The sequence below is a fragment of the Hyla sarda genome, chromosome 4, assembly GCF_029499605.1.
Source record: "Hyla sarda isolate aHylSar1 chromosome 4, aHylSar1.hap1, whole genome shotgun sequence".
Taxonomy (NCBI): domain Eukaryota; kingdom Metazoa; phylum Chordata; class Amphibia; order Anura; family Hylidae; genus Hyla; species Hyla sarda.
The window spans coordinates 122,967,153-122,991,113 of record NC_079192.1 but is presented as its reverse complement, the minus strand read 5'-3'; the positions used below and the strand labels follow the sequence as shown (position 1 = coordinate 122,991,113).

At 42.0% G+C, this 23,961-nt stretch overlaps 2 protein-coding genes across 6 annotated transcripts in view; one reads left to right on the top strand and one right to left on the bottom strand.

The window, feature by feature from the left end:
- ZNF710 (zinc finger protein 710) overlaps window positions 1-4,053 on the bottom strand; it is a 156,266-nt gene extending 152,213 nt beyond the window's left edge. For 4 of the 5 annotated variants that reach the window (XM_056571999.1, XM_056571990.1, XM_056572004.1 and 1 more), the window contains exon 1: window positions 3,945-4,053. The gene's annotated coding sequence lies outside the window, so the exon portion shown is untranslated. Of the gene's footprint in view, window positions 1-3,791; window positions 3,826-3,944 lie in introns of those variants that run through there. The other variant, XM_056571998.1, reaches the window with a different exon arrangement.
- ARPIN (actin related protein 2/3 complex inhibitor) lies at window positions 3,996-22,799 on the top strand. Its single transcript, XM_056572010.1, has 6 exons — window positions 3,996-4,239; window positions 9,057-9,132; window positions 12,125-12,257; window positions 15,601-15,807; window positions 19,607-19,773; window positions 22,222-22,799. Exons 1-6 carry the CDS (start codon window positions 4,148-4,150, stop codon window positions 22,228-22,230), a joined length of 684 nt encoding a protein of 227 aa, XP_056427985.1. The 5' UTR covers window positions 3,996-4,147; the 3' UTR covers window positions 22,231-22,799.
- Window positions 22,800-23,961: the final 1,162 nt, after the last annotated feature.

The following is a 23,961-nucleotide window of genomic DNA, read 5'->3' as shown; positions in this document are numbered from 1 at the left end:
CACCTGTATGACACAAGTATGTCACCTATACACAGTCAACTGTATGACACATGTATATTACCTATCTGCAGTCACCTGTATGACACATGCATGCCACCTGTCCACAGTCATCTGCATGACACCTATCTGCAGTCACCTGCATGACACATGTATGTCACCTATCTGCAGTCAACTGTATGACACATGTATGTCACCTATCTGCAGTCACCTGCATGACACATGTATGTCACCGGTCTGCAGTCCCCTGTATGATACATGTATGTCGCCTGTCCGCAGTCACCTGTATAACACATGTATGTCGCCTGTCCGCAGTCACCTGTATGACACGTCACCTATCTTAAGTCACCTGTATGACACATGTATGTCAACTGTCTGCAGTCACCTGTATGACACATGTATGTCACCTATCTGCAGTCATCTGTATGACACATGTATGTCATCTATCTGCAGTCACCTGTAGGACACATGTATGTCACCTGTCCGCAGTCACCTTTATGACACATGTATGTCACCGGTTTGCAGTCCCCTGTATGATACATGTATGTCGCCTGTCCGCAGTCACCTGTATGACACGTCACCTATCTTAATTTAAGTCACCTGTATGAAACATGTATGTCAACTGTCTGCAGACAATTGTATGACACATGTATGTCACCTGTCCGCAGTCAACTGTATGACACATGTATGTCATCTATCTGCAGTCACCTGTATGACACATGTATGTCAACTGTCTGCAGTCACCTGTATGACACATGTATGTCACCTGTCCGCAGTCACCTGTATCACACATGTTTGTCACCTGTCTGCAGTCACCTGTATGTCACCTATCTGCAGTCACCTGTATGACACATGTATGTCACCTATCTGCAGTCACCTGTATGACACAAGTATGTGACCTGTCCGCAGTCACCTGTATGACACATGTATGTCACCTATACACAGCCACATGTATGACACATGTATGTCACCTATACACAGCCACATGTATGACACATGTATGTCACCTATACACAGTCACCTGTATGACACATGTATGTCACCTATACACAGTCACCTGTATGACACATGTATGTCACCTATACACAGTCACCTGTATGACACATGTATATAACCTATATACAGTCACCTGTATGACACATGTATATCACCTATCCGCAGTCACCTGTATGACACATATGTCACCTATACACAGTCACCTGTATGATACATGTATGTCACCTATCCGTAGTCACCTGTATGACACATATGTCACCTATACACAGTCCCCTGTATGACACATGTATGTCACCTGTCCACAGTCACCTGTATGACACATGTATGTCACCTATACACAGTCACCTGTATGACACATGTATGTCACCTGTCCACAGTCACCTGTATGACACATGTATGTCACCTATACACAGTCACCTGTATGACACATGTATGTCACCTGTCCACAGTCACCTGTATGACACATGTATGTCACCTATACACAGTCACCTGTATGACACATGTATGTCACCTATCTGCAGTCACCTGTATGACACATGTATGTCACCTATCTGCAGTCACCTGTATGACACATGTATGTCACCTATCTGCAGTCACCTGTATGACACAAGTATGTGACCTGTCCGCAGTCACCTGTATGACACATGTATGTCACCTATACACAGTCACCTGTATTACACATGTATGTCACCTATACACAGTCACATGTATGACACATGTATGTCACCTATACACAGTCACCTGTATGACACATGTATGTCACCTATACACAGTCACCTGTATGACACATGTATGTCACCTATACACAGTCACCTGTATGACACATGTATGTAACCTATATACAGTCACCTGTATGACACATGTATATCACCTATCCGCAGTCACCTGTATGACACATATGTCACCTATACACAGTCACCTGTATGATACATGTATGTCACCTATCCGCAGTCACCTGTATGACACATGTATGTCACCTATCTGCAGTCACCTGTATGACACAAGTATGTGACCTGTCCGCAGTCAACCTGTATGACACATGTATGTCACCTATACACAGTCACCTGTATTACACATGTATGTCACCTATACACAGTCACATGTATGACACATGTATGTCACCTATACACAGTCACATGTATGACACATGTATGTCACCTATACACAGTCACATGTATGACACATGTATGTCACCTATACACAGTCACCTGTATGACACATGTATGTCACCTATACACAGTCACCTGTATGACACATGTATGTAACCTATATACAGTCACCTGTATGACACATGTATATCACCTATCCGCAGTCACCTGTATGACACATATGTCACCTATACACAGTCACCTGTATGATACATGTATGTCACCTATCCGCAGTCACCTGTATGACACATATGTCACCTATACACAGTCCCCTGTATGACACATGTATGTCACCTGTCCACAGTCACCTGTATGACACATGTATGTCACCTATACACAGTCACCTGTATGACACATGTATGTCACCTGTCCACAGTCACCTGTATGACACATGTATGTCACCTATACACAGTCACCTGTATGACACATGTATGTCACCTATCTGCAGTCACCTGTATGACACATGTATGTCACCTATCTGCAGTCACCTGTATGACACATGTATGTCACCTATCTGCAGTCACCTGTATGACACAAGTATGTGACCTGTCCGCAGTCACCTGTATGACACATGTATGTCACCTATACACAGTCACCTGTATTACACATGTATGTCACCTATACACAGTCACATGTATGACACATGTATGTCACCTATACACAGTCACATGTATGACACATGTATGTCACCTATACACAGTCACCTGTATGACACATGTATGTCACCTATACACAGTCACCTGTATGACACATGTATGTCACCTATACACAGTCACCTGTATGACACATGTATGTAACCTATATACAGTCACCTGTATGACACATGTATATCACCTATCCGCAGTCACCTGTATGACACATATGTCACCTATACACAGTCACCTGTATGATACATGTATGTCACCTATCCGCAGTCACCTGTATGACACATATGTCACCTATACACAGTCCCCTGTATGACACATGTATGTCACCTGTCCACAGTCACCTGTATGACACATGTATGTCACCTATACACAGTCACCTGTATGACACATGTATGTCACCTGTCCACAGTCACCTGTATGACACATGTATGTCACCTATACACAGTCACCTGTATGACACATGTATATCACCTATCCGCAGTCACCTGTATGACACATATGTCACCTATACACAGTCCCCTGTATGACACATGTATGTCACCTATCTGCAGTCACCTGTATGATACATGTATGTCACCTATACAGTCACCTGTATGACACATGTATATCACCTATCCGCAGTCACCTGTATGACACATATGTCACCTATACACAGTCCCCTGTATGACACATGTATGTCACCTGTCCACAGTCACCTGTATGACACATGTATGTCACCTATACACAGTCACCTGTATGACACAAGTATGTCACCTATCCGCAGTCACCTGTATGACACATATATCACCTATCCGCAGTCACCTGTATGACACATATATCACCTATCCGCAGTCACCTGTATGACACATGTATGTCACCTATACACAGTCACCTGTATGACACATGTATGTCACCTATCTGCAGTCACCTGTATGACACATGTATGTCACCTGTCCACAGTCACCTGTAAGACACCTATCCGCAGTCACCTGTATGACACCTGTCTGTACACTCCAGCCCTCACCTGCTCATATACCGTAGCTCTGAGAACACAATTAACACTTCAGTTTCCAGTCCTTTAGCTTTAAGCCCAGGAAGGAGGGGGAAATAAAAACTTCAGACCGTACCAAGTGCGCTCAGCAGTAGGGGGGTTTATGTAACAAATGACCTATCTTACCATTTCCTCTATGTATCACATTGCGGATATACACTGCGGACATACACACAGTAATAGCCGGGCTGCTCGTCAGCAGGAATAGTATACAGAGGAGTGATAGCAGGAGGGCTCTGTCCCCTCTGCTCCCCGGCATCCCTGCACTGCTCCCTCCGGCCTCTCACCGCTGTCTCTTTCCGGCCAGAGCTGTGTGAGCTGCAGTCACGATGAGTCGTATCTATCACGATAGTGCCCTGCAGAATAAACCAGTGCATGATGAGCGGGTGTCCGGGGACTGGCTGCCGGCGGGGTACCAGAGGTATGAGCGGCTTATATAGGGGTAATATACGTCCCCCAACGTGTAGCTGGTACTAAACTACAACTCCTATCACCTGACATCCTTCTGAGCATGCTGGGAGTTGTAGTTTTGAAACAGCTGGAGAGCCCCAGGTTGGAGAATACTACAGAAGTGGATGTGTGACATGTCCACAATGTCTGAAGAATGTCTTAACCACAGTGTTGCAAAACTACAACCCCCAGCATGCCCGGACAGCCTTTGGCTGTCCGGGCATGCTGGGAGTTGTAGTTTTACAACAGCTGGAGGCACCCTGGTTGGAAAACACTGATAAAGAGCTATTCACATTACATGAGGCTGCAGCTGTGTAACACCAGTATGTTTATTTACACTGGAGTTTTATTCGTTCATATGTATAAGTGTGCATCACGGAAGGCTATGTTTACATGCCAGAAATTCCGCACAGAGATTCCGTAGCAGCAGAGTCCTATTGATTTGAACGGGATTCTGCTGCGCTGTGAAACACAAAGCCAAATTTGTTCTCAGCGCGGAAATTTAAATTCCGGTGTCCGCAGAGAAGAATGGACAAGTCAGTACTTGCTACGGACTCTGCATGGAATGCATTGGCATCTAGCGGCCCTAGCGCTGGCATCTGCAGAATGTCCGCACAGAGATTTTCCATGTGAACATAGCCTAACTGTAATGAAACAGCCAATGTGTGCCACTACTAGCCCGGCTTGTTTCTTGATGTTTCTGGTGATGTGCAGCCTCTTTCTCAGGCTATGTTCATGTAGTGTTTCTTTTGCATAATGTTCGCCTGGAAAATTTCCAGTGGACATACTGCAGACAGCGCTAGGAACGCTCAGAAATGCGCCGGCTCCATAGACGGCAGTGCATTTATGAACAAATTTTCCAGGAAGAATTGACATGTCATTTTTTTTCTGTGGAGACTGAAATCGAAATTTTAGCAGCAGAAATTCAGCAGTGTGCATGGTGCCATTGAAAACAATGGGACTCCGCTGCAAAGGAATTTCCAAGCTGAAATGTTCTGCCTGATTCCGCATGGAAATTCCGCTGGGTGAAAGAGACCGTAGGCTGGGTTTACATATATCCAGCGTCCGGCTCAGTGAACTTCTTCAAGTTTCACAATTGAAGTTTCCCAGTGAAATGGGATCACTCTACCCTCTTGTTTACCCCATCCTTAAACTTACCTTTTATTAAATAATTATTAAAGGAGTAGTCCAGTGCTAGAAAACTTATCCCCAACGGTCGGACCCCCCCCGCGATCTCCTGTATGGGATCCCGGCTCGCTGGCCAGATAGCGGGTGTCAAACACCGCACCAATCGGCGGCCGACACGACCCCTCAATACAGCGCTATGGCAGAGACGGAGATTGCCGCTCCGAGCACTCCGGCTTTGCCATAGAGTTTTATTGAGGGGTCGTGTCAGCTGCTGCTTCGTGCGGTGGTCAACACCCCCCTTCCCGCGGGCTGCCGGGGCCCTGTACAGGAGATCGCAGTCGGACCCCCCGCAATCTGAAACTTATCCCCTATTCTTAGGATAGGGGATACGTTTTTCAGCACTGGACTACTCTTTTAAGAAATACTAGAACAAAAAATCTTTAAAAGTCATTAGCCCAGACCTCTGAAGACGCTGGGCTGAGCGGAACATGTCAGGGAGGCTAGGTGTGTTAATATTTTAAAGTCTACTGGCGCCAGAGTACCTTACAGGATAGGGGATAAGATGCCTGATCGCGGGAGTCCCGCCGCTATCAGGCCCCCTCCCGTAGGCTTGCATTGAGGGGCGGAGCGTGATGTCACACGGGGGCGGAGGCGTGACGTCTCACGCCTCCCGCCCTGTAATCACCGGTAATCAGACCCGGAGCGAACACGCTCCGGGGACTGATTACAAACGGGGTGCCGCATGCAAGATCACGGGGGTCCCCAGCGGCGGGACTCCCACGATCAGGCATCTTATTCCCTATGCTTTGGATAGGGGATAAGATGTCTAAGCACCGAAGTACCCCTTTAAAGGAGCAGTCTGGTGGAAAATAATTTTTTTAAATCAACTGGTTCCAGAAAGTTAAACAGATTTTGTAAATTATTACTACTAAAAAATCTTAATCCTTCCAGTACTTATCAGCTGCTGAATGCTCCAGAGGAAGTTCTTTTCTTTTTTAATTTATTTTCTGTCTGTCCACATTGCTCTCTGCTGACACCTTTTCAGGAACTGTCCAGAGCAGGAGAGGTTTGCTATGGTGATTTGCTCCTGCTCTAGACCAGGGATGTGGAAATCCTATCGCCTGACGCCCGGGACATGTAGTTTCCGGCACCGGGCAGGTGAATTCTTAATAGATTTAGCCCTGTATCGGGCAAGCAGGGCCGGACAGACTTCCCCTTTTTATTTTAATTTAATTTTTTTCATAATGCCGGTGTGAGGTGCGGGAGCTGATGCAGACTTGTATGGGATGCAAGTCTGCCCCTCACACTGGCGCTCAGGGTGTATGGATTGAGCTCCTGACTCGAGCCCGCTCAATACTCGGCGGCCCCCGGCTGATTTCAGTTGCCGGGGGCCGCCGCAAATAGCCCGGCATGCGGTGATCGCCGCGGCCGGCTATTAACCCTTTAGATCACCGCTGTCAAAGTTGACAGCAGTGTCTAAAGGGATCTTTTAACCATCCCTGGTGGTCTAGTGGGGTGGATCGCCCCCCCGCAGCGCGATCGCAGGGGGGCAATCCCCTGTGGAGGTAGCCGGAGAGCTTACCTCTGCATCCATTGCTGCCCCCATAGATCTGCATTTGATTGAGCATGCCTTGAGCAGGTTCAATCAAATGAACACAGATCAAATGGAGTTCAATAGAACTGCATTGATCTGTATGAAGAATCTAAATGATTCCTCCTAAAAAAGTGTATTTAAAAAAAAAATTAATAAAAGTTTAAAAACACCCATTGACCCCTTCTATATTAGAGGTACGTTCACACGGGCGGATTTATTTGCAGGTTACTCGCTGCATATTTGAAAGGGGGCAGTCTCTTCTCCGTTGTCCGCGGTGGAATTTCCACTGCGGAAAATCCACCGCAGACCCTTCTGACTTCAATGAGGCTTTCGGCGGATTTTCCGCAGCGTAAATTCTGCCTCGGAAAATTCCTCCTCAGAAAATCTGCTGCGGACAGCTGAGAAGAGCCTGCCCCCTTTCAAATACGCAACGGGAAACCCGCAAATAAATCCGCCCGTGTGAATGTAACCTAAAAGTTCAAATTGCCCCCTTTTCCATATAAAAATATGTAAACATAATAAAAATAAACATATTTGGCATTGGCGCGTGCATAATTGACTGAACTAATAAAAAATAACATTTTATATCCTGTACAGTAAATGGCGTTAACGTAAAAAAAATACCAAATCACAGAATAGCTTTTTTATGTTTATAACATAATATCCCATAAAAAAATCAAGTAAAAAAGTGTTCAAAAAGTCTGATCAATGCCAAAATGGTACTGATACAAACAGCATATTACGGCCCAAAAAATTAGCCCTCATACAGCCCAGTATACGGAAAAAAAAAATATTATAGGGGCAGGGATTTTCTTTTTTAAATTAAAGTAAAACAAATATATATATTATTATAACGTGACGGAAGCAAAAATTTGGTATTGTAATCAGGCCTACGTAAAGTATCAAAATAATATGTAAGTTTGACCACAAGGTGAATGACAAAAAAAAGAAAACCTCAAAATTTGCATTTTTTTCATTTTCACCTCACAAAATTATTATTTTTTGTTTCAGAGCATAAGTTATGGAAAAATGAAAGGCGTCATTACAAAGTATACTTCACCGCAAAAAACAAGCCTCATATGGGTCTGTAGATGGAAAAATAAGAGTTATGGCTGTTACAGGACGAGGAGGAAAAAACAAAAGTGCAGAAACTAATAAAGACACTATTTTGGTTGAAATTATTTTATTTTATCATGGATTTTCTTGAGGGACAAGTAGATTGTGTTCCACTTAAGATTGTGTTCCACTTGGACAAGTAGTTTTTTTTTTTTTTTTATTTCCTCACCCCTGTAGGCAGTTCCTGACATGGACAGAGGTGTCAGTAGAGAGCACTGTAGTCATACAGAAAGGAAATTCAAAAAGAAAAGAGCATACAGCAGCTGATAAGTACTGGAAGGATTAAGATTTTTAAATAGAAATAATTTACAAATCTGTTAAACTTTCTTGCACCAGCTGATTAAAAAATGTTTTTCCACTGGAGAACCCCTTAAAGCAGGCTGGTGGACTGCTGCTACCAATTTGCTAAGACAATAGAAGAGGCTGATAAGCACCATTGAGGTTCACACAATGCAGCCCTTGGCACACATCAATATTTATACTCTGGCGATACCTTAGGGTATGTTCACACGGTGGAATTTCCGTGCGGAATTGCGCCAAAGGATTCTGCTGGAAATTCCGCCATAATTTACTGCATATTGCTTTTATTGTGATTCTGCAGTCCCATTCAGGCCGCAGAATTTCCACAGCGGGCTAGAACACCAGTCTTATATTTAGCGGAATTCTGTGGTGAAATCCCATTAAAATTAATGGAGCTTGATTTTCGGCAAAATTCTGTGCTCGGAGAACACAGAAATTCCAGTGGAATTTTGCAATTCCTTTTAGCAAGCTTTGCTGAACAGAATTTCTGTGGAATTGTGAAAATTCCTCCGTGTGAACATGACCTTATGCTTCCTTTGCTCTCCTGTTTTGTTTCTGTCCTCAGGATTTGTCTTGTGTTAATCCAGGGGACCAAGGTCCATCCGATTCAATGTCTGCCTTTTATCACATTGTATATTTTGTTTTTACAGTGGACCAGGCATTCTTTTGGAAGGGACACTAGTGGATTACTCTCGCCATACTATCACAGACGTCAAAGGGAAGAAGGTGAGTTAGACATTTATTAGGCCTGTACTGATATCAGATTAAAGCGTACCTGGTATATCATAAATAATATAAAATAATGCTTCTGTATGTTACTCACTAGGTCATAGCTTCTGTGTTTAGCCCACAAATCCCTCTGTTCTGCCGCTTACTCTTTCTGACATCCATTGCTCAGGAAGAAGCATATCTGAGGCCAGCACTGAGCCCGCCCACACTCATTATGCATTCACTTCCTGCAGTGCTGGGTCTCTACATCCAATCACTCAGGCTGCTCTGTAACCCCCTCCTCTATTTTCATGCTCGAGTCTGATAGGACAGGAGTGAGCACAGAGTACAGAGCGCATATTATAAGGCATGATTTCTATATAAAAAAAGAGATGTTAAAGTTTAAATTGCGCCTGGCTATCACTCAAACCCAACCCTTTCACTGCATAAGTGAATGACAGTGTTTCCTAATCAGGGTGCCTCCAGCTGTAGCAAAACTACAACTCCTAGAATGCCCAGATAGACAAAGGCTTTCCAGGCATGCTGGGAGTTGTAGTTTTGAAACTGCAGGAGACACACTGGTTGGGAAATGCTGGTCTGTGAAGTGAAAATGTTGGATGGAACAGCAGGCCAGGGGGTGAACTTCGCAGGGTTAAAGAAAAGAGACTTGGTGCGTTCTTGGTGCGAAAAAGCTGCCCTGTCCCTAAGTCCCAACTTACTGACAAGTCATGGAAATCTTTCATCATGTGACCCAAGGATTGTAATTGAAGACATGGGGATTATTTTTTTTTTTTTAAAACACAAATGCTTAACCCACATGGTGCTAAACACCAAGCGGATTTGGCTTTTCATAAATCCCTTTGATTTAACATCTGGCTGCAGCATTTTTTCCACCATAATAAAACGCTGTGCAGCATTAGTGGCATTGTTTTTGGGGTGTTTAAAAAATAAAAATAAAATTTAAAAAAATTAATGAGGAAATTTAGTGTGACAAAGACTTCCTCTTTTTTGGAAGTTATAGAATCTTATAGAAGATTGTGCATTTCAGTACAGATCTGTTAAATACAGTAGGCTGAAGAAAAAATGGCCGCCAGCCTGCAGTACAGAAGGCAAGTTCTTTTTTCTTAAGAATGCATTGATTTTTTTTCATATACCGTATTTTTCGCCGTATAAGACACACTTTTTCTTCCCCAAAACTGGGGGGGAAAAAGTCGGTGCGCCTTATACGGCGAATACACACCTATCGCGGCGGTCCCTGCGGCCATCAACGGCCGGGACCCGCAGCTAATACAGGACATCACCGATTGCGGTGATGCCCTGTATTAACCCTTCAGACGTGGCGTTCAAAGCTGACCGCCGCGTCTGAAGGGAAAGCGACACTAACCCGGCTGTTCAGTCGGGCTGGTCGGGACCGCCGCGATTTCACCGCGGCGGTCCCGAACAGCCCGACTGAATAGCCAGATTAGTGCTTAAAGGACACCGGGAGGGACCTTACCTGCCTCCTCGGTGTCTTCTCTGTTCAGGGATCCCCTGTATGCCGGCGCTCTCCTTCCTCGTCATCGCGTACGTGCGTCGGCGTGCGTAACAACGGAGAGCGAGGATACCCGTCTGGCAGCAGAGACGTTCCGGAGCGACGGGGACACGGCGACAGCGATGGAGCGACATCCAGGGCAGCGGTGACGGGTCCGGAGCGGCGGGGACACGTGAGTATTACCTCCTATGCAGTGGTCTTCAATCTGAAGACCTCCAGATGTTGCAAAACTACAACTCCCAGCATGCCCGGACAGCCAACGGCTGTCCGGGCATGCTGGGAGTTGTAGTTTTGCAACATCTGGAGGTCCGCAGGTTGAAGACCACTATTGGGTTCAAAATCTTTATTTTTTTAGATTTTGCACCTATAAATTGGGTGCGTCTTATACGCCGGTGCGTCCTATAGGGTGAAAAAAACGGTACTTTTTGTCTACGAGTGTTTTTTTTGTGTTTTTTTTCTTAAGGTTCACAATCTTGTAATAGTTTGTAGCAAACTTCTATGAATAGTGGTGACTTCTGCTGGAATATTGATTAATAGGGACAGAAATAAGGTTTATAGATTGTACTGAGGAGGCTAGATTTACCCAAATAGTTCTCTTTTATATTCCCGATGTCCTGCAGTTAGCCGGCAGTGTGTTTTATCGATCTTTAGCTGTACAATTACATCTACATGGGTTTGTTGAAGGCATGGTGAATACGATGAGGCTGAGCTGGGAAGATCAATTCCACTTCTTACAAGCAATCACTTGTCAGTTTCCTGGTGTTCGCTCTGGCGTGTTCCTTTTATTGTTTTTCTGTTTGTTTTAGCCTTTATTTTTATGTTATTTCTATATGTATTAATCTTGAGCCTGCAGGATGTGAGTCAGACTGAGATCACACCACAGTATAGATGATTTAAGTGGAGCGGGGAAGTTTAGTCTGTGTTCTGCGATAAAATACAGGCCCAGAGATTGGGAAAAGAAGTAGCGTGATGATCGTTCTGACAAGTGAAATCAGATCTCAGATCTCTTTTTGGACTGTTCTAGCCGACTGCAGCTCCACTTTACGCCATCGACATATTATTAAAACTGGAGCTTGCAATCTTTTTTTTAGTTTGAATGATAAAGTTACAGATTTCAGATGGCAGTGTAGATGACAGTACAAATGTCTGTGCGCTTCTAACAAATGTTATCTTCATTTGAAAGATGGAAATAAGGATTTTGTCTCCCCTCCAATAATCGGCCAGGATTCAGGCTGTCTTTCTTTTGTGCTTCTTCAGGGTGTTTTCACACGTGCCATTCGGATGCAATTTTAAAAGCCAAATCTAAGAGTGGAATAAAAAAAAAAAAAAACAGTAGACTCTTTCCTTCTACTTCCATTTGCTTTATGATCCCCTCCTGACATTATCTTCAATCTTCAAATAACTCTCCTGTGATATCTCTTTTTTTATGTGCGTGTGTTTTATACCACTGCCTTTTTTTCTTGCCTTGTGGTATCCTAGGAACGATGGTATATTCTCTACATGAGGCCAAACAGAATACATCGGAGGAAGTTTGACAGTAAAGGAAATGAAATTGAGCCTAATTTTAGTGACACTAAGAAGGTGAATACTGGCTTTCTTCTGTCTTCTTACAGTAGGTATTATATTTATATATTTTTTAGCACTTTAGAGAAATGAAATGTAACTACTTTCCCTATTAAAGGGGTACTCCGGTGGAAAACTTTTTTTTTTTTTTTTTTTTATCGACTTGTGGCAGAAAGTAGAGATGAGCAAACTTACAGTAAATTCGATTAGTCACTAACTTCTCGGCTCGGCAGTGGATGACTTGTCCTGCATAAATTAGTTCAGCTTTCAGGTGCTCCCGTGGGCTGGAAAAAGTGGATACAGTCCTAGGAGACTCTTTCCTACGACTGTATCCACCTTTTGCAGCCCACCGGAGCACCGGAAAGCTGAACTAATTTATGCAGGAAAAGTCATCAACTGCCGATCCGAGAAGTTAGTGACGAATCGAATTTACTGTAAGTTCGCTTATCTCTAGCAGAAAGTTAAACAGATTTGTAAATTACTTCTATTAAAAAATCTTAATCCTTCCAGTACTTATTTCCAGTACTTATTAGCTTATTAGCTTAATCCTTCCAGTACTTTTCTTTTTGGAACACAGAGCTCTCTGCTGACATCACGAGCACAGTGCTCTCTGCAGACATCTCTGTCCATTTTAAGTAGGAGAAAATCCCCATAGCAAACATATGCTGCTCTGGACAGTTCATAAAATGGATAGAGATGTCAGCAGAGAGCACTGTGCTCGTGATGTCAACAGAGAGTTCTGCGTTCCAAAAAGAAAAGAATTTCCTTTGTAGTATTCTGCAGCTAATAAGTACCGGAAGGATTAAAATTTTTAATAGAAGTAATTTACAAATCTGTTTAACTTTCTGGCACCAGTTGATCTAAAAAAAAAAAAAAAAACTTTTCCACCCTTTTAATTTCTGTTATTTGTAAATCAAAAAAATATATAGAGGAAGAGAAGAACAAGTGACCTCAAGAAACATAGTAAACATAACTGTAATGATACAAATATTTATTGTTATCAGAAAACCTCTTAAAGAGTACCTGTCATATCCCACCTGTGCTTTGGAGGGGTGTATCTCACTCTCCACAACTCATCTTCCTCCCTGAGTCTGCTCTTCTGTGCTGGGTCTCTTCATTCAATCACTGTAGGCTGCTCTGTAACCCCTTCCTCTCTGTTTTCATGCTGCAGTCTGATAGGACAGGAGTAAGTGTTAGTCCCATCCTCCCTTTTGGACTTTGTCCATGCCTGTGCCACAGCTTGGACAAAGATGATACTACAATTGGACAGGATTATGTTCTGAATGGTATGGGGACCCCCTAGTGGTGTGATTTTTATAAGTCATCATTTCTAAATTCTAAATCTTCTTATGAAGTATATTAGAAAGGTTAATGTTTTGCCAAGATGTACAACATTTAAAAACATTTTTAATCTGACAGTGCTCATTTAAAGATTCCAAAACTATACCTAGACTTTTTTAAAGATATTTGAAAGACGGCCTTTTTATTTATTTATTTTTGAAGCGTCAAACTGAAAAGTAGAAAGCCCACTGAAAGGTGATGAACACCTTTTGGAGAACAAATCTTTTTATGTTCTTGCTTTGAACTTGCATTTTTCTATAGGTAAGTATTAAAAATGCTACAGCAATTACAGTGTACCGTACGAGCTCTATTTTATCTTTGTAGTCGTACACAGCCTATACGATTGCTTTGTACATGCTCTTCCCTCTCTTTCCAGCCTTTGTGAGCTGGCCTGTCCTCCACGGTTTCTCTCTTCCTATATGACCTGGTCTGGATTAACACCCCCACCCCCCTTGCCCTGTGACAGACTTATCTTTCTCTGTATAGCAGCTAAATGGTAGGACATTTTTAATAAAGACTTTTTAGAAAGTTACTTCATTTAACATTCAGTAATGAAATTAGCAATGAAAAAAAGATGGAAAAAAATGCATGTTTAGCAAACCCCGAGACATACAACACCTTCTATGAATAAAAGATCAGGATCAGCAGATTTCGTTTATGCCACTTTTGGCTATTTGCACATATCCTCAGAGAATCACCAGAACTGTAGAAACCGTAGAATTTTTACATGGAATTTGATTTCAGTGGGAGTTTTAATGCACAGTTCTCACATTGGAAGATCCACAATGGAACTTCCGACAGGGAAATGGATTCTGGCAGAAAAATTTACATAAAGATTGAAAACCGGAAAAGTCTTATTTGTCAACGGACGGCGCTCATGTCTGCGGCAAATTATCCAGACCATTTTAGAACATTGTGGATACACTTAGGAACTTCTTTGCTAAATTTCCTCAGAGTGAACATACCCATAGGGCCCATGCCCAGATGGAGAGTCTTGTGCAGAAGATTTCCATTGTCTTCAACTGTGCACACTGCTGAATTTCTGCAGTGAAATTTCCAAAAAAATGAAAGAATGAATATCCTTTTGGCAGAATACTGTGTAGAACTGCATTGCTGTCAGTGGGGAAAGGGCATGTCCACGTGTTTATAGCACAGATTCATTATGGCAGCACCCGCTGTACACGAAAATATTCCATTATATGTGCAAGCACTTATACAGTTTTAAAAAGAAAAAAATTGTGTTTATCATTTTGTTTTTTTATTAAATTTTTTTTCTTTAAAACAGATATTTGAGAATAAGAAAATAAAAGTACTTAGAATAATAAACAGGGTCATTACATATTAAAAAGACCAGGTTACAATATGATAACATAGATCCGGCTGTAAAGATGTTGTAAAGTCCAGATTATTTCAGGTCGGCTCTGTGTTTATCATTTTGATGGTTAAGATCTCAGCTCTATCCCTAACATTCGAACTGCAGCAAGCATTTAAAGGGGTACTCCGGCCCTGAGACATCTAATCCCCTATCCCCCGCAATCTTGTATTCGCCACCCACCTGTTTGAGCTGCACGCCGCGGTCCCAGCTCACAAACAGCCAGGTGGCGACCACGGGGCCGGAGTCTCGTGACTCCGCCCTAGTGTGACGTAACCCCCCCCCTCCCCCGCCATGCAAGTCTATGGCAGGGGTCGTGACTGCTGTCACTCCTGCTCCCATAGACTTGCATAGCGGGGGCGGGGCGTGATGTCACGATACTCCGGCCTTGTGGTCGCCACCCGGTTGTTTGTGAGCTGGCACCGCAGCGTGCAGCTCAAACAGGTGGGTGGTGAATACAAGATTGCGGGGGTCCCCAGCGGCGGGACATCTTATCCCCTATCCTTTGGATAGGGGATAAGAAGTCTCAGGGCCGGAGTACCCCTTTAAAGTAATGCTATATTACATGTGTCTTAAGCAGTAAAAAAAGCTAATTCACGACTGTACTTTAAGTTTTTATGTATACTGAAATATCAGGTATCCCAATGGTTTACATAAATAACTATATGCTCTTTACCAGAGGTGGAAGAGAAAGGTGAAACAGACAGACTCCAACCAGAGGAGCTGAAACGTCTGGTTAACAAGGAAGAGTTGATGAAAATCAGTCTAAGGTTTACCCCCAAGGACTGTGTTGCATTTTGGCTGCCAGAAGCTGAAATGGAGAAAACGGAACTGGAGTTTGGTGAACAATTAAGAGTGAAAACACTGGGAGATGGACCATTTATATGTAAGATTGTTTCTTTAATTATATAAAATATGTAGAAACTCTTCCCAACAGCATCTCAGAATCTCTCTGTCAGGTTGAAAGCATATTTGGGGACTAACTTCAAGCTTGTGATGCAAAACCCCATGGCCCAGACTGATCAAACTGATCAGCTTTACTCTCTTAACAAGCTGTGGTAAAGTGAAAGCTGAGCTGTGATTGGTTGCTGTGGTAAAATCTCTCCAGTTTTCCTCTCACACAATTTGATAAATCTGGGCCTAGGACGTTTGGTCCACACAAAAGCTTTGGTAGTGACATTAAGCATTAACCCCTTAAGGACACATGACGTACTGGAACGTCATGTGTCCACTCCCGATCTATAACGCGGGGCCACGGCGTGGCCCCGCGTCATAGCGGTTCGGGCCCGGCCTCTAACAACGGCCGGGACCCGTGGCTAATAGCGCGCGGCAAAAAGTTGAACGCCGCGTCTAAAGTGAAACCGAAAGCATGCCGGCTAGCTCAGTGGGCTGTTCGGGATAGCCGCGGTGAAATCGCGGCATCCCGAACAGCTGACAGGACAGCGGGAGGGCCCCTACCTGCCTCCTCGCTGTCCGATCGCCGAATGACAGCTCAGTGCCTGAGATCCAGGCATGAGCAGTCAAGCGGCAGAATCATCGATCACTGGTTTCTTATGAGAAACCAGTGATCAATGTAAAAGATCAGTGTGTGCAGTGTTATAGGTCCCTATGGGACCTATAACACTGCAAAAAAAAAGTACAAAAAAAAGTGAATAAACATCATTTAACCCCTTCCCTATTAAAAGTTTGAATCACCCCCCTTTTCCCATAAAAGAAAAAACACAGTGTAAATAAAAATAAACATAAATGGTATCGCCGCGTGCGGAAATGTCCGAATTATAAAAATATATCGTTAATTAAACCGCACGGTCAATGGTGTGCGCGCAAAAAAATTCCAAAGTCCAAAATAGTGCATTTTTGGTCACTTTTTATATCATGAAAAAATGAATAAAAAGCGATCAATAAGTCCTATCAATGCAAAAATGGTACCGTTAAAAACTTCAGATCACGGCGCAAAAAATGAGCCCTCATACCGCCCCATACACGGAAAAATAAAAAAGTTATAGGGGTCAGAAGATGACAATTTTAAACGTATACATTTTTCTGCATGAAGTTATGATTTTTTCCAGAAGTGCGACAAATTCAAACCTGTATAAGTAGGGTATCATTTTAATCATATGGACCTACAGAATAAAGGTAAGGTGTCATTTTTACCGAGAAATGTACTACGTAGAAACGGAAGCCCCCAAAAGTTACAAAATGGCGTTTTTTTTTTCAATTTTGTCTCACAATGATTTTTTTTCCCGTTTCACCGTAGATTTTTGGGCACAATGACTGACGTCATTACAAAGTAGAATTGGTGGTGCAAAAAATAAGCCATCATATGGATTTTTAGGTGCAAAATTGAAAGAGTTATGATTTTTTAAAGGCAAGGAGCAAAAAACGAAAATGCAAAAACGGAAAAAACCCCGGTCCTTAAGGGGTTAAGCACATTATTGAATGTGGTTGCATTGAAATTCAGCAGATATGAAGTACTGTCATGTCATGGCCACATTTCAGGTCGCACTGCAACCATATTCACTGCAAGCCATTTAGCTGTGTAGCCAAACCCAAAAATGATGGTGTAACATACCGACAGACTTTTTAGTTCGAACCAATCCACTGCAACAAACATGTAGTGGTATTCTGGTATGGTGGCTCCACAGTGTTGTACATACCTCCACATGTTGTACATACCTGGAGCCTTTGAGTGTACCTACCCTTAACATGCAACTATGACAGTGTTCTGAATGTTATATTCCTAAAATGTACCGCCAGTGAAAAATAAAAACTTAAAGGGGTACTCTGGTGGAAATGATTATTATTATTATTATTTTTTTCAACTGGTGCCAAAAAGTTAAACAGATTTGTAAATTACTTCTATTAAAAAATCTTAATCCTTACAGTACTTATTAGTCGCTGTATACTATAGAGGAAATTATTTTCTGTTTGTCTTTCAGACCACAGTGCTCTTTGCTGACACCTCTGTCCATGTCAGGAACTGTCCAGAGCGGGAGAAAATCCCCATAGCAAACATATGCTGCTCTGGACAGTTCCTGACATGGACAGAGGTGTCAGCAGAGAGCAATGTGGTCGTGACAGAAAAGAAATCCAAAAAGAAAAGAATTTCCTCTGTAGTATACAGCTGCTAATAGGTACTGGAAGGATTAAGAATTTTTAATAGAATTAATTTACAAATCTGTTTAACTTTCTGGCACAAGGTAATAAAAAAAAAAAAAAAACGTTTCCACCGGAGTACCCCTTTAACGACACAGGACGTAAATGTACGTCCTGGTGACGTGGTACTTAACACATCAGGACGTACATTTACGTCCTGAGTATAACCACGGGCATCGGAGCGATGCCGGCACCATGCGCAGCAGGTCCCGGCTGTTGATCGCAGCCATGGACCCGCCGGTAATGGTGGACACCCCTCGATCCCGCGTATGTCCGCCATTAACCCCTCAGATGCCATGATCAATACCGATCACGGCATCCCCAAATAAAAAAAACCTCCCCCAATAAAAATGTAAATTGTCCCATTTTCCCTATTTTACCCCCAAAGTGTAAAAAAAATAATTTATTTTATATACATATTTGGTATCGCCGCGTGCGTAAATATCCGAACTATTAAAATAAAATGTAAATGATCCCGTACGGTGAACGGCGTGAACGTAAAAAAAAAAAAAAATCCAAAATAGATGCTTTTTTATAACCTTTTATTCCCAAAAAAAATAAAAAATTTAATAAAAGTTTTGTATAAGTAAATATGGTATTAATAAAAAGTACAGATCACGGCGCAAAAAATGAGCCCTCATACCACAGCTTATAGAGAAAAATGAAAAAGTTATAGGTCTTCAAAATAGGGGGATTTTAAACGAACAAATTTGGTTAAAAAGTTTGAGCGCAACAGTAATAGAAAAGTGTATAATCATGGGTATCATTTTAATCGTATTGACCCAGAGAATAAAAAACACATGTCATTTTTACCATAAATTGTACGGCGTGAAAAGAAAACCTTCCAAAACTTGCAGAATTGCGGTTTTCTTTTTAATTTCCCCACACAAATAGTATATTTTTTTTGTTGCGCCATACATTTAATGATAAAGTGAGTGGTGGCATTACAACGGACAACTGGTCGCGCAAAAAACAAGCACTCATACTAGTCTGTGGATGAAAATATAAAAGAGTTATGATTTTTTGAAGGGGAGGAGGAAAAAACGAAAACGCAAAAATAAAATTGTATGAGTCCTTAAGTTCCAAATGGGCTAAGTCCTTAAGGGGTTAAGTGCTTATAAGTCCTCATATGCAGTACATCTCTGGAGCCTTGTGTCCCTGGTGTGTTTTTACAAGCTTCCTAGCTTAAATTATACTTTGTACCGCATCCTCTTCTGTGGTATTCTATGGTAAATCCCCTTTCACACTGCAGAGGCTGCTGTAATCACATGAATTTATAACTTTTCATTTAAAATACTATAAAGAGTCTGCAATTTCCTGTTTGGGTAAGAAATGTAGGCTATTCTCCATTTCTCTTGTGCCTTATTTCTCTTTCAGCAGGTCCCACTTACGACTAATGGAAAATCTGGCCTTTCCCATTGAGGCAGATTGTTGCCAAATGTTTTGTTGTTCTTTGTTTTTTATGGCAGTGTTGTACTTCCCAGTACTGCCGATACAGGCCTCAAGTAATATTTCTTTTTATCCTTTAGTTTCCTTGGCAAAAATTGATGCTGGATCAGTGACAAAATGTAATTTTGCTGGAGATGCTCAGACTGGAGCTTCCTGGACAGACAACATAATGGCCAATAAATCTCTCAGTGCTGAACCTGCGCCTGAGGCCCGTGGTCAAGGTGATGGAGCTGAAGATGATGAATGGGTATGAATGTACTTATATTACAATAGCACATTATTTAAACATTTTTTATATAATGTAAATTGTATCGGTTGTCTGCTAGTCCCTTTTAGAGGTTTTGCTGTATTAAAAGCATTCCTTGTCAAGTAAAAAGCTCATTATTATCCTAATATGACTCTAATATAACTTAATAGAATGTGTGTGTATATGTATATATTAATAAATATATTCATTCTCAGGGAAAATACTTTTGCACATACAGTATCTGACTGAACAATCTTTTGTTCATATGAAGTTGCTGTATGATTGAAGTCCGTCTTTAACTCCATACAAAATAGAGGTGTAATACAGCCTGTACATAGCCTTTATACTAAGCAATTTAATAAGCAGTAGTGTAGTCTTCTGTGAGGTGCTTCGTGGTAAAACCAATGGAAATATGGCAAACCCCATTATAAATCATGGGAATCTGTTAGGGTTTGTTGACATCCATCACAGATCCTCGAAAATGATGCCATGTGAACAAAAAATGATTATTGCCCGTAGCAACCAGAATTTAAAAACTGCACAAAAGTGTTTTTTATAGAGTCTCCAAGTTCTTTCCCTACACTTTTTTATCCTGGGACTCCTTTTAGCACAACCACTATGATGTTGAGAGACAGGCTGTTGAGTGTACTTCACCTCTGACATAACGATAAAACCAGAAGTCCACCAAACACCAGCAGAGTAATGGAAGCGCTGAGACCAGGATAAAAGTAAGGATTCTTTATTCCCACAATGCAACGCGTTTCGCTGAAGTTCCGCTTCATCACCAAAAACAGCTAGCGCTAACCCCCAATTATTACCCTGGTACCCACCTCCACAGGGGTTCCGGGAAGAGCCGGTATCAACAGGCACAGAGCATCAAAAATGGCGCTCCTGGGCCTAGGCGGTAACAGGCTGGCGTTATATAGGCTGGGGAGGGCCAGTAACAATAGTCCTCGCCCACCCTGGTAACGTCAGGCTGTTGCTGCTTGGTTGGTATCTGGCGGAGAATAAAAATATGGGGAACCCGATGCGATTTTTTACTTTATTTATTTATGAGAAAAAAACAAACGCATAGGGTTCCCCGTATTTTTATTCTCGGCCAGATACCAACCAAGCAGCAACAGCCTAACGTTACCAGGGTGGGCGAGGACCATTGTTACTGGCCCTTCCCAGCCTAAATAACGCCAGCCTGTTACCGCCTAGGCCCAGGAGCGCCATTTTTTATGCTCATGGCCTGTTGGTACCGGTTCTTCCCGGAACCCCTGTGGAGGTGGATACCGGGGTAATAATTGGGGATTAGCGCTAGCTGTTTTTGGGGCTAACACTAAAAAGTTGGATTCAAAATGTCCGACTTCAAAATGGCCACCATGGTCACCACCCATCTTGAAAAGTTTCCCCCCTCACATATACTAATGTGCCACAAAGAGGAAGTTAATATCACCAACCATTCCCATTTTATTAAGGTGTATCCATATAAATGGCCCACCCTGTATATATACACAATGCAGGGGACCATAGAAGAGCGGCCGTCCACCTGCCCACATCTATACATTATTCAGGAGGATCACAACGTGTGTCAGAGTGACACCCGGGGCGATCTGTCAATTAGTACATGTGCTACTACTCCCATCATGGAACAGTGTGTTCCATGCTGGGAGTAGTAGTACTTACTTAAAAAATGTAAAAAAAATTAAAAAGTGAAAAACACACACTTTATTCAACCCATTATTAAAATACATTATTAATACAAAGTTTAACAAAATTAATTATAACAAATATATTATTTTTACATTTAAATGGCCCCTTTCTAAATTTGTATTGTTGTCGGCTACATTTTTAGTTCCCTGCCCACCCACATAAATTGATCCCTATTTAAAAATAGGAGCTTCAGCGCTGAACTGCACAAAAAGGAGTGACCTGCTACTTATTTTCAGTATGTTTCTCTGCTCTCATTAAAGTCGGTGAGAGCGGAGTTTTGGGCAGTGGTACCGTAGTTTGTTTTTTGCATCCAAAACAGTGTGTTTTATGCCCCTGTGAATGTACCCTTATTTGTATTTAGGAAAGACAGCTCCAGCTTGGAGTTTCATAGCTGTTGCAAAAGGTGGGCAACACTCATTGCCTTCATAGGAAAAATGCAAAAAGGCTGGTGTGTTCTATTTGATAGATGACCCAGTACAACAAGTCTCATGCATACCCCACACACTGGATTATGGATATCGAAAAATTGTAGGGGCACCCCTACATTATTTGTAACACTAAATGTCTGTTTATTGATATAATGGTTGTGCCAAAAGGGGTCCTGGGAGAATAAAATCTGAAGAGTCTATTAAAAGACCTACTGCAATATGAACATTTAAACTCTACTTTATTTTTATTTTTGTTCAGCTACATGATGCTTTGCATAAACTGTAATGCCTCTTGTCTAATGTTTCTATATTTATTTTACAGGATGATTAAAGTACCAGCTTGTGATTCAGTACAGTACCAAAGTGTGACCCAGCCATCCCAGGTTGGACATATCAACCAAGCCTTTCTTTGATGAAGTGTTCTGACCCAGCCAATTCCAATGTTTTTAAATTTTCGGGCAAAACACAAGTTGCTGCCTTGTTTGTGTATTGTGATGACAGGGGTGGTCATTCCATGGCTTAGTCTTTCATATCTTTCATATGCTTTTTTATGCAATAATGGACTGTTTAGTTTCAGTTAATGTATGTGTCAATCATGGGGTTATAGTATATGGCTAAGTTCATATGTTGCAAAAAAAAAAAAAAAAATGCCAAGTGTTCCCCAATATATGTCCCTGGCAATTGCATTAAAGGTGGTTTTAAACATAGTACTTTAGCAGGAAAGCGAAACATATTCCCTTATTTTATCATTCCTATTCATTTTGAATCCAATTTTGGCTTCGGCTCAAAAAAAAAAAAAAAAAAAAAAACTGCATCAAAAATTGCAGTAGCGTTTACAGGGTATTTTGGTATCAGAAAATCATAATTCAATAAAACTTTCACCCTGAGACATACAACATACTAATACAGTGTTGTCACAATTTGTACTGACTTCAGCGTGTTTTTGCTTAAAATACCCGACAGGATGTTGTGTAGTCCTGTCATTGTCTGTGTGGTGTTGTCTCATTAGCTCCCTGGCTACTCCCCCTCTCACATGAAATTGCATCATCCTTTGCTGTCTTAGGAGGTGTGGCTGGATCTTGTCTTTGAGCTATAGCCCCGCCCCCTGAGCATTGTCCCCACCTATCAACAAATCTAGAGTATGAAACTTTTCTTCTTCTGTTTTTTTTTGGGTTGTCACAAAATGATGGTAAAATTAGGTCTTGTGATCTATAAAAGTCTGAAGCGACTTTAGGTAGGAAAGAAGGATCCAATGAAAAAAATATATGATTATCCAGGACCCTTAAATACAAACTTCTTATGGAGGGGCCTTAAGTTAACTTTCCCTCCTACTTTGTAATATCAACTAGGAATATAGATTTTAATAGAGGTTCAAAGGGATAGATAGATATTCAAACCTTCTAATACAGTGTCTAGATCCCAAGTAGATATTGAATTCCTTATTGTTGGTTTAATTGTTGGTGTCCTGCGAGATCCGATTTTATAGTTACATAGTTAGTATGGTTGAAAAAAGACATACGTCCATCAAGTCCAACCAGGGAATTGAAGTGAAGGGTGTAAGGGGATAAGGGGAAGGGATGTAGTTTTATAATTCTGCATAAGCATTAATGTTATTTTGTTCCAGGAATGTATCTAACCCTGTTTTAAAGCTGTTAATTGTTCCTGCTGTGACCAGTTCCTGAGGTAGACCGTTCCATAAATTCACAGTCCTCACGATAAAGAAGGCGTGTCGCCCCTTTAGACTAAACCTTTTCTTCTCCAGATGGAGGGAGTGCCCCCTCGTGCTTTGGGGGGGGTTTAACCTGGAACAGTTTTTCTCCAAATTTTTTGTATAGGCCATTTATATACTTATATACGTTTATCATATCCCCCCTTAAACGTCTCTTCTCAAGACTAAACAATTGTAACTCCTTTAATCGCTCCTCATAGCTAAGATGTTCCATGCCCCATATTAGTTTAGTCGCACGTCTCTGCACCCTTTCCAGCTCTGCAGTGTCCCTTTTATGAACAGGTGACCAAAACTGAACAGCATATTCCAGGTGAGGCCGTACCAATGCTTTAT

Bases quoted from the DNA above. Each gene is read 5' to 3' on its own strand.
- ARPIN (XM_056572010.1), top strand. From the start codon at position 4,148: ATGAGTCGTATCTATCACGATAGTGCCCTGCAGAATAAACCAGTGCAT. The intron at 9,133-12,124 runs GTGAGTTAGACA...GTGGTATCCTAG, and splicing joins CAGACGTCAAAGGGAAGAAG to GAACGATGGTATATTCTCTA. The intron at 12,258-15,600 runs GTAGGTATTATA...GCTCTTTACCAG, and splicing joins CTTTCTTCTGTCTTCTTACA to AGGTGGAAGAGAAAGGTGAA.